The sequence below is a fragment of the Haliaeetus albicilla genome, chromosome Z, assembly GCF_947461875.1.
Source record: "Haliaeetus albicilla chromosome Z, bHalAlb1.1, whole genome shotgun sequence".
Taxonomy (NCBI): Eukaryota; Metazoa; Chordata; class Aves; order Accipitriformes; family Accipitridae; genus Haliaeetus; species Haliaeetus albicilla.
In genome coordinates, this window is record NC_091516.1 from 12,825,473 (window position 1) to 12,839,365 (window position 13,893).

Here is a 13,893-nt window from a genome sequence, read left to right on the forward strand (position 1 = left end):
CCTCCTGGGCTCTTTCTCCCGGGGTTGCCCTGCCATCAGCTCAGCAGTCTTCAGCTGAAGCTAAAAAACCTCATTGTATTTGGTCTGTTGCCACCCCCAGTCATGCAGTGGTCTCCGTGCTGTGTTTCGGGGTGCTTTTGGCTACAGTGGATGTGTAGGGAGACTTAAACTGGCTAAAACTTCTGGAGCTGTTCTTGAAGGCATTGTAGCCATGGTCACAAAACTTACACCTGTGAATAACCAAGAGCTGCCCAGTTAAATTAACACCAGCAACAGCTAAATCTTCTGCAGTACTTGCAGAGTAGCAGTTTACAAGCACTCATCCTTACTGCATCAGCTGTGGTAATAGAAGCTTGTGCTGAGAGTCTGAAGATTTCTGCTGAACAGCCTAAAGGAGTGTGTTTGGCAGAATTACTTCATGTACTCAGCTGTCTGAGATTTCTGTTTTATTTAAATAAATAAATAAATAACAGATAAAACCCCACTACATCAAAGTAATCTAATGAATAGTACGAAGTCAGGCATTCTACAAGTGCCAGAACTAAGTTGTCTGTGTAATCTGAATTAAATCTTCTTATGCATATGCATTAGAATTAAATGATCACATCATTATTTTTTCCATGAGATCCTTGCCTATTTAATTGAGGACATAGTATTCAGAATGCAAAGTTGATGAGCAGCAATTCAGGTTTTTTTTAGCTTCACTATTCAGTGTGAGTGTCTGTGGCTTAACTGATGCATGCTAATCTAAACTTCGTTTTGGACAGACTCACTATTTCTTCAAGGATTTTTCTGTTGTGCTTATTGGAGCATTTCACAAATAATTAAGAATTTATTTTCACATCTCCCTAGAAAGAAACCTATTTTGACACTATTTTTTTTTTTTTTAGATATAGCAAACTAATTCACAGAGGTATTAAAATAAAAAAAGTTTAAAATCATTTGGTATTAATAATTATTGTCATTAAACATTTCAGTGTCAAATCTGAGGTGCCTGTAATTTAGCATTACACTGTACTGTTTGGTCATATGTAGACTGAGTAGCGACATACACATGTGGCAGCACGACAAAGTTCCTTGTCCCCAGTTGTCCAGTTCAAGTATCTTACAGGAGCACATTTCACACACAGCTTTTTCCCTATGGATGTCAAGATGTTAAGCATTTTGGAAGTTAGAATTATGTACAAAATGTTTAAGTGAGGAAACCTTATATCTATCAGTTTCTAACTTTTTTGAGCATCTACTTTTGCTGTCTAGTGTGGTTCCTTTAATGTAGGTTTCTAACAAGAGTTCTCTACAGTCTGATCCTTTACACACTCATTATATGAGTGTGGACACTCACATAAAAGCCTCAGGACAGGCTTTTCCTACAGATTGGTAGCAGAAAATCTCTACATGTTTATTCTGTTAGCATAAGCTTTCTGGAACCAGTTCTTTTTGTAGTTGTAGTGGAGAACAGAGAAGGTAAATCAGGTGAGAAAAGGCAGCTCTCAAACTCTGACACCGCTGCAAACAAGTCTTCTATTTTTGTCCCCAGTGCCTCTACATTCCCTGATTTTCTGTGGAGCAATATAAAAAGTACTGCTGGTATTTAACTTCTTTAAAGCTATCTTGGTCATGTTGTCTCCTGACTTCTGCTGCTGTTGCTCTTGTCACTGTAATGTAAATACTTACTGTAGTTGCTAGAATGTTTAAGTCTGGTTTTCAATTCTGAGTCTGGTTTAATCAAACCTGATTGAAAAAGAAGAGGTATTCTATGACTAGAAAGTATATTTAATGGATATCAGATGTTTGAGAACTTTCTTTAGTATTAATTGTTAGAGAGTTCTAATGTCCCTGGAAAAGATTGTTAAATTCTGAGCTTTAGAGAAAGAAAGAGCTTGCTGTAATCTCAAGCACCACAACTGCTGTACGTTAGCAATGGAGTTCTGCTGCTGACAGTGGGACAGTAAAACTATCTGTCAATAAAGTATGTAAACTTGGAAAACAAGACAAAATAGAACAAACAAACAAAACAGAGGGAAAATTTTTAAGTACTTTAGGGGTTGTATTAGTAGTATATGCTAGTACTGATTTTAAAACAAAACAAAACAAAAAAGACTTGGCACTGCAGGACTTTTTCCTGTTTTTAAGGTATGGCATTATACATGCTGGTGGCATAGGAAAGTACCTCAGTGACTGGATCCTTGAGGGGGAACCTCTATTTGACCTGATAGAATTAGATCCCAACCGCTATGGAAAGTGGACCACCACAGAATATACAGCAGCCAAAGCAAGAGAATCTTACGGTTTTAATAACATTGGTAAGAAGGTTTTTTTAAAATATGTTTATATCCTGAAAATGGATTCCAGCAAAGCCTGCCTCTAGATTTCTCTGTCTATATACATGTGTTCTATCTTGGTGATGACCTTAGTATGCTGTAGTTTTTGGTTTGGGTTTTTTTTTTCCCCTTTAGTTGGTTACCCTAAAGAAGAAAGATTTGCTGGGAGACCAACAGAGAGAACCAGTGGTCTGTATGATTTGCTGAAGTCAAAATGTTCGATGGGCTTTCATGCGGGATGGGAGCAACCTCATTGGTTCTACAAACCTGGAGATGAGACTGGATACAAGTAAATGAAAGATTACACACACAACACACACACACCCCCCCCCCGAGACAAATTGTCATAATAGCAAGGGCCAGCTGAGTTAAATTTAATGAGAAGCATACACTTATTATTCATTTTGGCTAATGGTATCTATTAGGTAGATCTTCCATTCTTTTTTTTTCCGTAGTTTAGAATCCATTTCATTCTGATAATGCAGACATTTCAAAACATTTCAAAAAGCTCGTTCCTCTCCGTATAATTCTCAGGAAAGGAGAAGTCCAATCCTCCTTTCTTTTTTTTTTTCTTCTCAGTGCCTGCCCACCTAGTTACCTGCTTGCATCAGGGCGCATCCAGCAAATAAATGTTTTTCACAAGGATACTGGAGTCCCAATCTAAATGAGGCTCATAAAGGAATAGAGACACACTTTGCTATTCAGAAATAAAGCCTTGGACACCTTAAACTCAAATAAATGATTCAGCAACAAAGTATGCTGTAAATTTACACAACAGACTACTACTTCTTCTAACATTTGAACAGTTCACAGTTTATCATGCAAAATGGTTGATAAAATATCACCCATATCTTTCTCTGTTGTTAAAGGATTTTAATAATTAAGCTATGTTAGACCAAGGAAAATATTGGGTAAGCTACCTACAATTAGGAAAGTCTATCTCTTTTGAATGATTATTAAACTGAAGAAACTGAAGACTACCTTTTGCTGAAAAGAGCACAAAATTTCCAAATTGTGTTTTATGTGTGTAAATGCTCTGTTTCAGACCCAGTTTTCGGCGCACAAATTGGTTTGACCCTGTGGGTCGTGAGTACAAACAGGTTATGGAAAAAGTCGGTGTGATTGACCTGTCACCATTTGGCAAGTTTAAAGTAAAAGGCACAGATTCTGTTAAGCTGCTGGATCATCTATTTGCAAATGTTGTTCCAAAGGTAAATGGGACAGTGATAACTGTTTTAATGTAGGATTTTGACAAACAAGATCTGTTTCAGAAATGGAAAATGAAACATAATATTATTGCTGTATCTTTCAGATACCAAACACTCAGATACTTTGGAGAAATTGCTGTGTGAGGAGATGTTTTTCACTTGGTTAAGAGCACAAATAGTGGAGTTTATATTAAAGCAGTCCCAAGTAGAAGTACCTTTTGGCACAGATCATTGAATCATAGAATGGTTGAGGTTGGAAGGGACCTCTGGAGGTCATCTTGTCCAACACCCTGCTCAAGTAGGTCACCTGGAACTCGTTGCCTAGGACTATGTCCAGATGGCTTTTGGGTATCTCCAAGGATGGAGAATCCACCAGCTTTCTGGGCAACCTGTTTCTGTGCCTAACCACCTCTACAGTAAAAAAGTGTTTCCTTATGTTCAGGCAGAACCTCCTGTGTTTCAAATCTTTGTCTGAAGAGGTCCAAGTGAATCTCACCTGGAATTCTTTTACAGTAGTAAATAGTAGAATAGCTTGGCAGCTGCCTGCTTAAAACTGTGCTGTACTGTGGCAGCTTCAGGCAGCAGAGCAGAGCAGTGGAAGGTGCTCTTGCCTGACCATAGCTGGATGTTGTATTCTTCCTGGATGCCCAAGGAAACATTTTGTTTGTTTGTTTTGGTTTGGGGTTTTTTTTGTTTTTTTGGGGGGGGATGGTGTGTTATTTGGGGTTTGGGGGGGGTGTTGTTGTTTTGGTTTTGGTTGGGTTTGGTTTTTTTTTCAAATGTGACCCATGCTTGTTTTCCACCCCCTCATAATGACTCTGTTTTACAGCTGGCTGCCTGGAGCAGGCAGGGTTGCAAATAATTAGGATATTCAGCTTTCAGCTCACACCTGTCCTTTCTCCACATGTGTGGCTTCTCACAGATCCTCAGAATATGATCCTGTTTTCAAAAATGGCATACTGTGACAAACTACCCCTGATTTCTTATTCTTGATCTTCAGTTTATGGTACTGCTCCATGAGTCCCTTTATCTTCCTGCTTTGTCAACCACCCTCATGTAGTGTCTTTAACTTCAGAGATACACCTCCAGCAAGCAGATTGTTCCGTTCTGAAGTGCTACAGACACAGGGTTTGCTCATTTCAGCACAGGCTTTCATTAAGTTTTTGCTGTAGGTGATGGTTTTAGCTGCTTCAGACACCAGAGGGAGGGAGCATAGGAAAACAGTAAGTACACTGAGACTATAGTTATGAAGGTAAATAACTTCTCAGAGGTCAGAGCCAACTGAATAGGAAGGCTGTATGCAAGAATGGTATCCTATTGGTTTAGGAGAACGAAAAACCTGAATTACCATGTAGTCTTTTTTTTTTTTTTAATGTATTAATTTTGTGATAGCAATATAGATTAAAAGTTTGTCTTCCTTCTAGCTTGGTGTAGAGGTGGGGTAACTGTGTCATTAGGGGGCATGGATAACACTTGCTGAATATATATTTATGTGGTAGAGGGAAAGCAAGATTAAACAAGAAATTATGAGAACAAAGTGAGTGCTCTTTATGGAGTTCAATCAGTGTTGCTAAGGGGAAAAAGAAAGCTTATGAATCCACTTAAAAACCCAGCATTCACAACAGTTGGTTATTTAAGCTGTCTGATTTTTGGTACCATTCATGCTTGTCTGCATTATAAAATAATTCAGTGAAGTTTCTGGAGATATACTTGTATCACAACCAGGTCGACTGTGACTAGCATCAGAGCCTGAAAATTCAACTATGTGCCTGTAATATCCCAGTAACTATATTAATGTAATATGACCTTGCAAAAGAATGTTAATACTTGCAATATTTGTCCTTTTTCCATTTGTTGTCTGGAATCTGGACTGATTGACAAGGTTCTTATGAAAGCAGAACAAAATAAGAGAGACTAAATTCTGCCTCTGGAACCAGACCAGCACAACAGCTATGGCACATTCATACTTCTGTTTCTATGGATAATATCTATATGAACATGTATATGTTTTATGGTTACAGCTAGGTAACTGTTACTTGAAATTTTGCCTCTAGAGATCACATTTTTACACAGAACCTGATTCAAAGGTACAGAGATGTAGATTGATAGTCAGCAACTATATAAAATATAAAAGCATACATAAATCAGGGCCACAAAAGCATGAGCCAACTTGGTATTTATTTCCTTAAAGTAAGGGGCAAAGTATATGTTATCCTTTTGGGATCTGAAAGCCTTATTTACATGATTGAAAAAGAATATTTATGTCAATAACATATGTAGAATTTTTTATTCTGATGCTCAGAGAACAAACTAAAATTGATTGAATTTGCACTGAAAATGCATTCCTAAATCAAAGGTTGCTTAAGAATGCCTTGTCTAATACACAATTAAATATTTATAAAGGTCTTGATTTACATTATCTTTGAAAATTTCAATTTTTTTCTACAAAAAGCTTAAGTTTGGCCAATTGTGTATCTGTCCACTCCTATTACAGCACAGCAGAACAAACATAAATATTTTTTTTTTTGTAGTGAAGATATATTTCCATACATTTCATAAAGTTCAAGAATTCAAAAGGTTTTTTTTGCATTCTTAATAATTGCAAATTTTACTCTGTAGGTGGGTTCCACAAATATAAGCCATATGTTAACACCGAGAGGAAAAGTTTATGCTGAGCTAACAGTCTCTCAACTGTATCCTAGAGAATTTATGCTTGTAACTGGCTCGGGGTCAGAACTCCATGATCTGAGGTTAGTTTATTTTTGATACAGTAAGTACATAGTGATATACAGTGACATTAATATAGAAACCTTTTTACTAAGTGCCAAATTCTTAATTATTACTCAACAAACGTTTCACTAAGTTCACGAGAATTCTACTTATTTATTGATTGTGGTTTCTTAGAAATGTGGTTGACTTGAATCCTGAAGTATAAGCAGTTGCATATTGGATTATTGCTGATGTAAAGAGATGGAGAATTTACTGATAGTTATGCAATATACTTTAATGGAGGTAGTTCCTGTTTTGTTGTTGACCCTGTTTGTGTTTGGCATTGCATGATGGAACACAGCACGGTTGTTCTTTTCTAGTGTTTTGTCTTGCGCAAAGAAGAAAATTGGCTTTAAACATGGATGACCCCAGAGGCACTGACCTGGCCAATACAGATGGGTAGTGCATTCTTCCTGACACTGTGATAATGTCTTCTGGTTTGGGCTCTGGCATCACAAAGCAAAACAACGGAAAGAAAGAAAGTAGAAGCAGTTGCAGGATTACTTCATTAAAATGCTTTTCTAGATGAGCATTGGAAGTGACATTTCTAGTGCTATTAGTGGCTGTACATACATACTGAGGAAAATATTTTTTATTACTGGAGATTGCTGACAAATCAGTTATTCAAAATGAATCAACACATAAAAGACTGAAATTTGCTACCCCAATGCGCAATGAATAATGTACTGTTTTATTATAGTCCCATGGGAATCAGTAGGACCATTGTCACATTCGGGAACCAAATGGCAGAACCAGATCTAATGCATTTACTTCTACAAAATTTGTACAGTCCTGTTTGGTACTCCCCTGTGCCTGAGATCTTTTAACACTGCTTAACAAAGTAGTACTTCATAAGATTTTTAAAATACATTCATTTCATTTATTTTGTGAGCTTCCTGAAAGACAATACGCAGCTGATGGTTTTGATTAAATCAAAACTGAACTTCCTGCCAATACTTTAAATACTGTATTCAGGAAGAAAGAAACCTGGTTGTACATTTCTGTTGACACAGGAATTTATTTGGAGATTTCTTATGGTCATTGTGTTTATTGCTTACTCTTGCTGTATGTTGACTTTTTATTAACACAGTCTGTATCCAAAGGCAAATCTGTGTTCAGTCCTGTGAGATAACTTCTTTCTCTTATCTTGCAAATACTGTTCCACCCATTTAAATTCTCCCCTTTCCTGGTTGAATCCCAGATGCTTGTGTTCCTATATCAGTATCTCATCAGAAAACACTGTTTAGCCTCAATGATGGATTTGACTGTATAATGTGGCACATACTTCATTGGTTTTGCAAAGGTGTGGGACTGGCAGCTGCTGGGAAGATAAGCACTAACAAAAAATTATTCCTTTTTAAATTTTATGTAAATCAGTTATTTTTCATTTAAAAAAAAACAATGTTGTGTTTTATGTGCAGATGGATAGAAGACAAGGTAATGAGAGGTGGATACAAAGTTGAAATAGAAAACATGACAGATGAGATGGGAGTACTTGGTGTAGCGGGTCCGTATGCACGACAGGTCCTCCAGAAGTTGACAAATGAGGATCTGAGTGATGGTTCATTTAAGTTTCTCCAGTCTAGACATCTGAAACTTTCTGATATTACTGTTACTGCCATTAGGATATCATACACAGGTAAGCAGTAGAGAAAACAGACTCTTATGGAAAGAGACAATGAAAAAAATAATAAGTGTAATTAAAAGTATGTTGAAAAATAAATCTCATCATGTATTCATAAGCAATGGGTTCATTAAATTTTATATATAAATGTGTGAGGAAACACAGTACATTGATTTTAAAATGTGATATGGTCAGGGTCTGTGCCGAATTTTCCAAGACCTTTTTCTCTAGAATACCCTATAGTGTAAATATTTATTTTACAGAACAAAAGGCCAGTTCTGATAACCTCTGTGGTATTTGCTGCAAAACCAACGTCAAGAATTGTTTTTGGATTACCGTATATTAGTGTTTGTCATGTGCCTTAAAAATGTAACACTGTACTGCTGAGTATTTGTTTTTCTCGGTTACTTTTTATTTCTTTTTATGTTCATCTCTACTGCAATAGGCTGAATTCAGAACATTCTAACGCAGCTGAAGTCCTTGTAATTCATATTCTCTTTCTATTGCACTAAATATGATACAACACACTAATTTTATGCTTATTTACACTCAGTTACATTTGCTGTTCATTTGCGAAGTCGTCATCTGTTTATAATGCCTTGAAGTTCCAATGAGAGATGAAGCTTAATTACATAACCTTGTCTTATCAGTTATTCTGATTCGCCCCCCCCCGATTTCATTTAACAGTTTAAATTAGACTAATAGTACCACTGCTTAAGAGCTAGGGCATAGATCCTCTGGTGGTTCTTGCAGGGAATTAGACTTGCTATATGATAGCAGAATTGACCCTAGAATGTGAATTAACACTTACAGCACTGATCTCCACTTTTTACCAAGGGTAGGACTGTATTTATCAGGATTGTTTCATTGTTGAGCTGATGAAACCATTAATCTTGTTTGTATAACAGGTGAATTGGGCTGGGAGCTCTATCATAGAAAAGAAGATTCTGTAGCTCTTTACAGTGCAATCATGGAAGCTGGCCAAAAAGAGGGAATTGACAACTTTGGAACATATGCTCTGAATGCTTTAAGGCTGGAAAAGGGTTTCCGAGCCTGGGGGGCAGAGGTCAGGAAATATAAGTTCTTTATTATTGTTTCTGGTTGGTTTTGTGGTTGGTTTTTGGGGGGTTTTTTTGGTTTTTTTTGTTTTTGTTTTTTTAATTTCATTATGACTATACAGCTTTTAGACAGAGTTAGCACAGTTTCTCAATTTAGCATGAAAAGAAAATTTACCTTGAGCAGGAAAACCTGCTATAATTCTGAACAGTGTGTTTTCTAAATAAAAATAACTAGTATACCCCATTGCGCTGCTGGCAAGGAGACACTTATTTTGATTCACTGATGTTTTTCCCTCTTGTGTGTAACAAAATTATGAGGATTTTGCTGAGCTCTAGTGTTTTGAAATCAAAGGTTTGGCTGAGAGATTCTGAGAATGTTTTATTTCTGTAATAACTATGTCATGAGAGGCCAATTATTCTTGCTTCATAATGTATTTGGAACCTTTTCATTTCCTGTTAGCTTGTTTCTGCTGAACTTACTCACTTACAATAAAGAACTACTAAGGATGCCTAGAGAATTTGGGGAAAACCAGTATAATTTCCACTTACCTGAAATTTTTCCTAATTCCTTTGGAAATGAAAGATCTCAAGAAGATTAAATGGTGGGCATTTAGGGGTCCTTTTTGTTTGCCCTGTGATAATTATTTTCATTCTTGCTTCAAATGCTGCCAAACAAATCATTCTCCCTACAACTAATGGGAAGGTAGTGAATAAAATTAGCTTTGTGTTTTGTTTTCCTCTCCAGCTAAGACATTCTGCTGTGTTGCAATTAATGTGTATACCCCAGTTATTCAATCTTCTGCAGGTTCCATTCTGCTTTGACAAAAAATCCTGTTTCTTACTGAAATGCATGTTTACTTTGCATATCAAAACTTAGATGAATGTTTTACATATTTATATTAGGCACAATAGTAAATATTCTCTTGAAATCACATATTGGAAGCTTACAGTGTATTCAAATGGAAGTTGCACATATGCAACGTGAAAGACACTGACTCAGGAGTAAATACAAAGATGCATAGAATGAATAAATAACCCCTCCCAACCCAAAAGCTATGATGGTCCATCATGTACGGATGGTGAATTTATATTTTTTAACAGATGAACTGTGACACTAATCCCTTGGAAGCTGGACTGGAATACTTTGTAAAGATAAACAAGGTATGTCTTACTATTTTCCAAGTGTTCTATTATGTCCAAGGTTATTCATTTAAGTGTTTGGAAAGAAAAATGTGATTATCTGTAAAATAAAATAGGTTTAGAAAATGAACCGAGCAACTATAAGAATAATGATAAGAATAATTACTTCATAAGTACTGATTTCTTTAAAATATTGTTTTGTATTTTTGCATGTTTCTTGCTAACAAAATTATACATTAGATCAGGAAGCTGCAAATACTGAATGTTGTCTACATGAAAAATAACTCTTTGTGATTTATTTTCATAGAGAAATTTGATTAATCTCCCTTTGTAAGCATATAGTATCTATATACAAGCTGAACAAGCCTATTCATATTGTGAAAATATTTTACCTGCTTATTCTTGTTAAGGGAGATGTCTGTAGGGTCATTTTCCCTGGCTACAACTCTAGTACAGCAATTACTGAAAAAAACAATAGATTTTTTAGAAGAACTGCTGACTGACAACTTAGATATGTCATATATAAGTTAAATTAATATATTGGTTAAAAAAATAATTAGTTGTTCATAGGATTTCTGAAGAAGTCCTCTGCTCATAACTTGTTCCTGCCTGATCTGAAGTTTAGAGAATGGGCCTAATTGAATTAAAATGGGCAGTAAAAAGGCAAAGATGTTACTCTGTCTCCTTTTATTAGCACCTTCATTTTCATGTATTAATATTTTAGCAAATCAAACTCTTTTATAGTCTAATAGATACAGAAACTGGTTGTAATTCTCTTTTCTGGTCCAAATGAATCCCAAACAAAATGTCCAAACTCTTGTCAAATTGAGGACCTTTCCATGAAACCTGGTGAAATTGTTTCCTGTGCAGCTCTAATGCCATCTGTTGCTACCAGTTAGCCCATCAACATGAAGAGCAGTTACCTGCACAGTGGATGTGAAGTTTCTAATTTAAGAAATCAGGTCCTAGACATTTGAAGTTAGGTGCCCTAACTGAGGGGCTGTTTCTGACTTAATCTTTTGCCTCAGTTTTTTCATCTGTAAAATAAAGTGCCAACATTTTTACACAAGGGAGGTCAAGAAGAAAAATTAATGTTTGTGAAACATCTTATCTTTACAATGATGTAATGCGATATAGGGACAAACTCTGTTCTTATTTATGTTCCCATTATACCTGAAATTGTGATAAATCAGATAATAAATGACCCTTGATATTTTTGCCATGTTATGTGGCGACACTGTGGAACTGATAAAAGGAATCCCAAACTTTAAGTTACAGCTCCAAATAAACAACAAATCTTAAATTTTGGGTAGGCAAGAATTATGAAGGCATGTTAAACCTAAAAAAGGTTCTTTTATCTTTGTGAGAAAATTTCACCCACCACAACAGGGACAAGCCCAGGAAGATGCTTTTCTTCTCCAACTATTGAACCTGTCTATAGATGTTAAAGTTATTCAACCTATGCAGGATTGAGGCTGCTCCCAGGTGCTCCCAGGGTTGTCAATGGCAGCTCCTACAGGTAGCAGAGTTACAGATGTCTCCATTGGGCAGTGTAATTTTGCCCTAATCAGAGTAAGTGTCCTGGTTTCAGCTGGGATGTAGTTAACTGTCTTCCTAGTAGCTGGTACAGTGCTATGTTTTGAGTTCAGGATGTGAAGAATGTTGATAACACTGATGTTTTCAGTTGTTGCTCAGTAGTGTTTAGACTACAGTCAAGGATTTTTCAGCTTCTCATGCCCAGCCAGGGCACCTGACCCAAACTGGCCAACAGTGTATTCCATACCATGTGACGTCCCATCTAGTTTAGGAACTGGGAAGTGGGGGGGGGGGGGATTCGCCACTTGGGGACTGGCTGGGTGTCGGTCGGCGGGTGGTGAGCAATTGCCCTGCGCATCATTTGTACATTTCAATCCTTTTATTACTACTGTTGTCATTTTATTAGTGTTATCATTATCATTATTAGTCTCTTCTTTTCTGTTCTATTAAATCGTTCTTATCTCAACCCAGGAGTTTTACTTCTTTTCCTGATTTTCTCCCCCATCCCACTGGATGGGGGGGGAGTGAGTGAGCGGCTGCGTGGTGCTTAGTTGCTGGCTGGGGTTAAACCACGACAGTAAGTGACACATGCAAGGGAAATACAGAATCTTATAGAACAGGATTATTTTGTATTTACTCATCAAGGACTTTCCCATCTTGAGAAGAACATTAGCAGGATTACAGGGAAATGCAATAAAAAATAATGTTACTATTAATAGTTTTTCTTTCCACTGCTATTTGACACATCTGTTTGTTGTTTGGGGTTGGTTGGTTTGTTTGTTTTAGTATAAGCAGGAAAGCAGCCATAAGCAGGGCAAGTGTTGCTTGCCAAGATGCCCATGCAAAGTATATGAAGGCATTAATGTGCATGAAGCACTTGATTATTGCTCTACACACTTGTCCGCATGGTTGAAATGCAGGGTTGGAATGGTTCTCTGGAGCAGATACTGACGTTGTAGATGAATGAGCGTGGAATGGATCTCCAGCATAGATGCAGGATGTCAGCCTAATACATTTGCCAGTTTTGCTGAACTGGTGTGAAAAAGGAAATAATCAATGTTTATTTATTGACTCAAATGAGGGCAGTTGTGACTGTATGTTGACACTGCAGAGGTTCATGAGCAAACTCAGATATTGGAAGTGGTCTAAACACTGTAGCATGAAGCACAATGTGAGATTATTTACTCTGCTTCTTGGCAGTTTGGGGCTGTGAGTCCCAATTCCATGCCTCTGGTTTTGCTGTCCGTTTGGTGTGGCATAGACCTTAGCATTCCTTATAGGCCACTGTGGCTGAAGACAAGCAAAATACTCAGTTACCGTCTGTTCCTATTGTTAAGGAAACTTTCCTCCCAAAAGGGGCAAACAAGATAAAGCCTACAAACAATAGATACTTAAATATTTCTTTTTGACATCTTGGTCTGTTGGGTTCCTCACAAGGATTATTCCTTTAAGCATGCACCCCCAACTGGGGCAAGTGCTGATTCTGTGTAAATTAGAACCAAAATGCACTGTTCAATTAATTACTAGAGCACTTCTTACTGTGCAACAAGCAGCTGAAATAGCTTACAAAATGGGCAAAAAACTTCAGCATAAGCAAACCTTGAGTGGTATGTCATGGAAAATTTGAGCAGTTTCTAAACAAATTAAAGTGAATGAAAAACCAAATGCCAGTGAAGGTAATACAACCAAAAAGCATTTTCATTTCCATTAGAGGACATTTAAATAGTTGGGGAATAAGTATGAAGATACATAAATTCCCAATAAAATCCTGATATTTCTCTGTGTTTACAAAGTTTAGTGTACGCATTGTCTTCAGGTACATACAGACTAGTAATTTTTTTGTGATGAGTAACAGGGAAAACTCTTAAAAGCTTAAGTTGATTTTTTTTTTTCCTCACAGTCTATTAAATTATAGCATGACAATAAGTAAACCTGTTTCCTCAGGATTTCTGTGGCAACTTTCATTTTATCAGTAAGGCTGAAGACATGGTATCGCTGTAGGTGGTTTCCTCCAGACTTGGCTTGATACTCCTTTTTTCTCTAATACTGATGTTAGTTGCTTCCTTGCACAGATGAGCAGGATGGGCTGTGATTAAACTGAAGTGGAGGGACAGTAACAGGATTAATTTCTAATTTAGAGTATACGATGTCTTCATAACTTCACAACAAAATCTGTCCATTTTAGGGGTGGGACTTTTTTTAATACCTGTTGTCTTTCTTTTGGTAGTTCAATTACA

General features: G+C 36.8%; 1 protein-coding gene across 1 annotated transcript in view; it reads left to right on the plus strand.

Annotated features, from left to right (window-relative positions):
- The window catches only part of DMGDH (dimethylglycine dehydrogenase), a 47,026-nt gene that overhangs the window by 22,453 nt on the left and 10,680 nt on the right, over window positions 1–13,893 (plus strand). Inside the window, exons 8-14 of the mRNA XM_069777143.1 lie at window positions 2,134–2,303; window positions 2,457–2,610; window positions 3,367–3,532; window positions 6,149–6,279; window positions 7,720–7,937; window positions 8,831–8,988; window positions 10,082–10,141. Coding sequence (XP_069633244.1) covers window positions 2,134–2,303; window positions 2,457–2,610; window positions 3,367–3,532; window positions 6,149–6,279; window positions 7,720–7,937; window positions 8,831–8,988; window positions 10,082–10,141 — 1,057 coding nt within the window. The remainder of the gene's footprint in view (window positions 1–2,133; window positions 2,304–2,456; window positions 2,611–3,366; window positions 3,533–6,148; window positions 6,280–7,719; window positions 7,938–8,830; window positions 8,989–10,081; window positions 10,142–13,893) is intronic.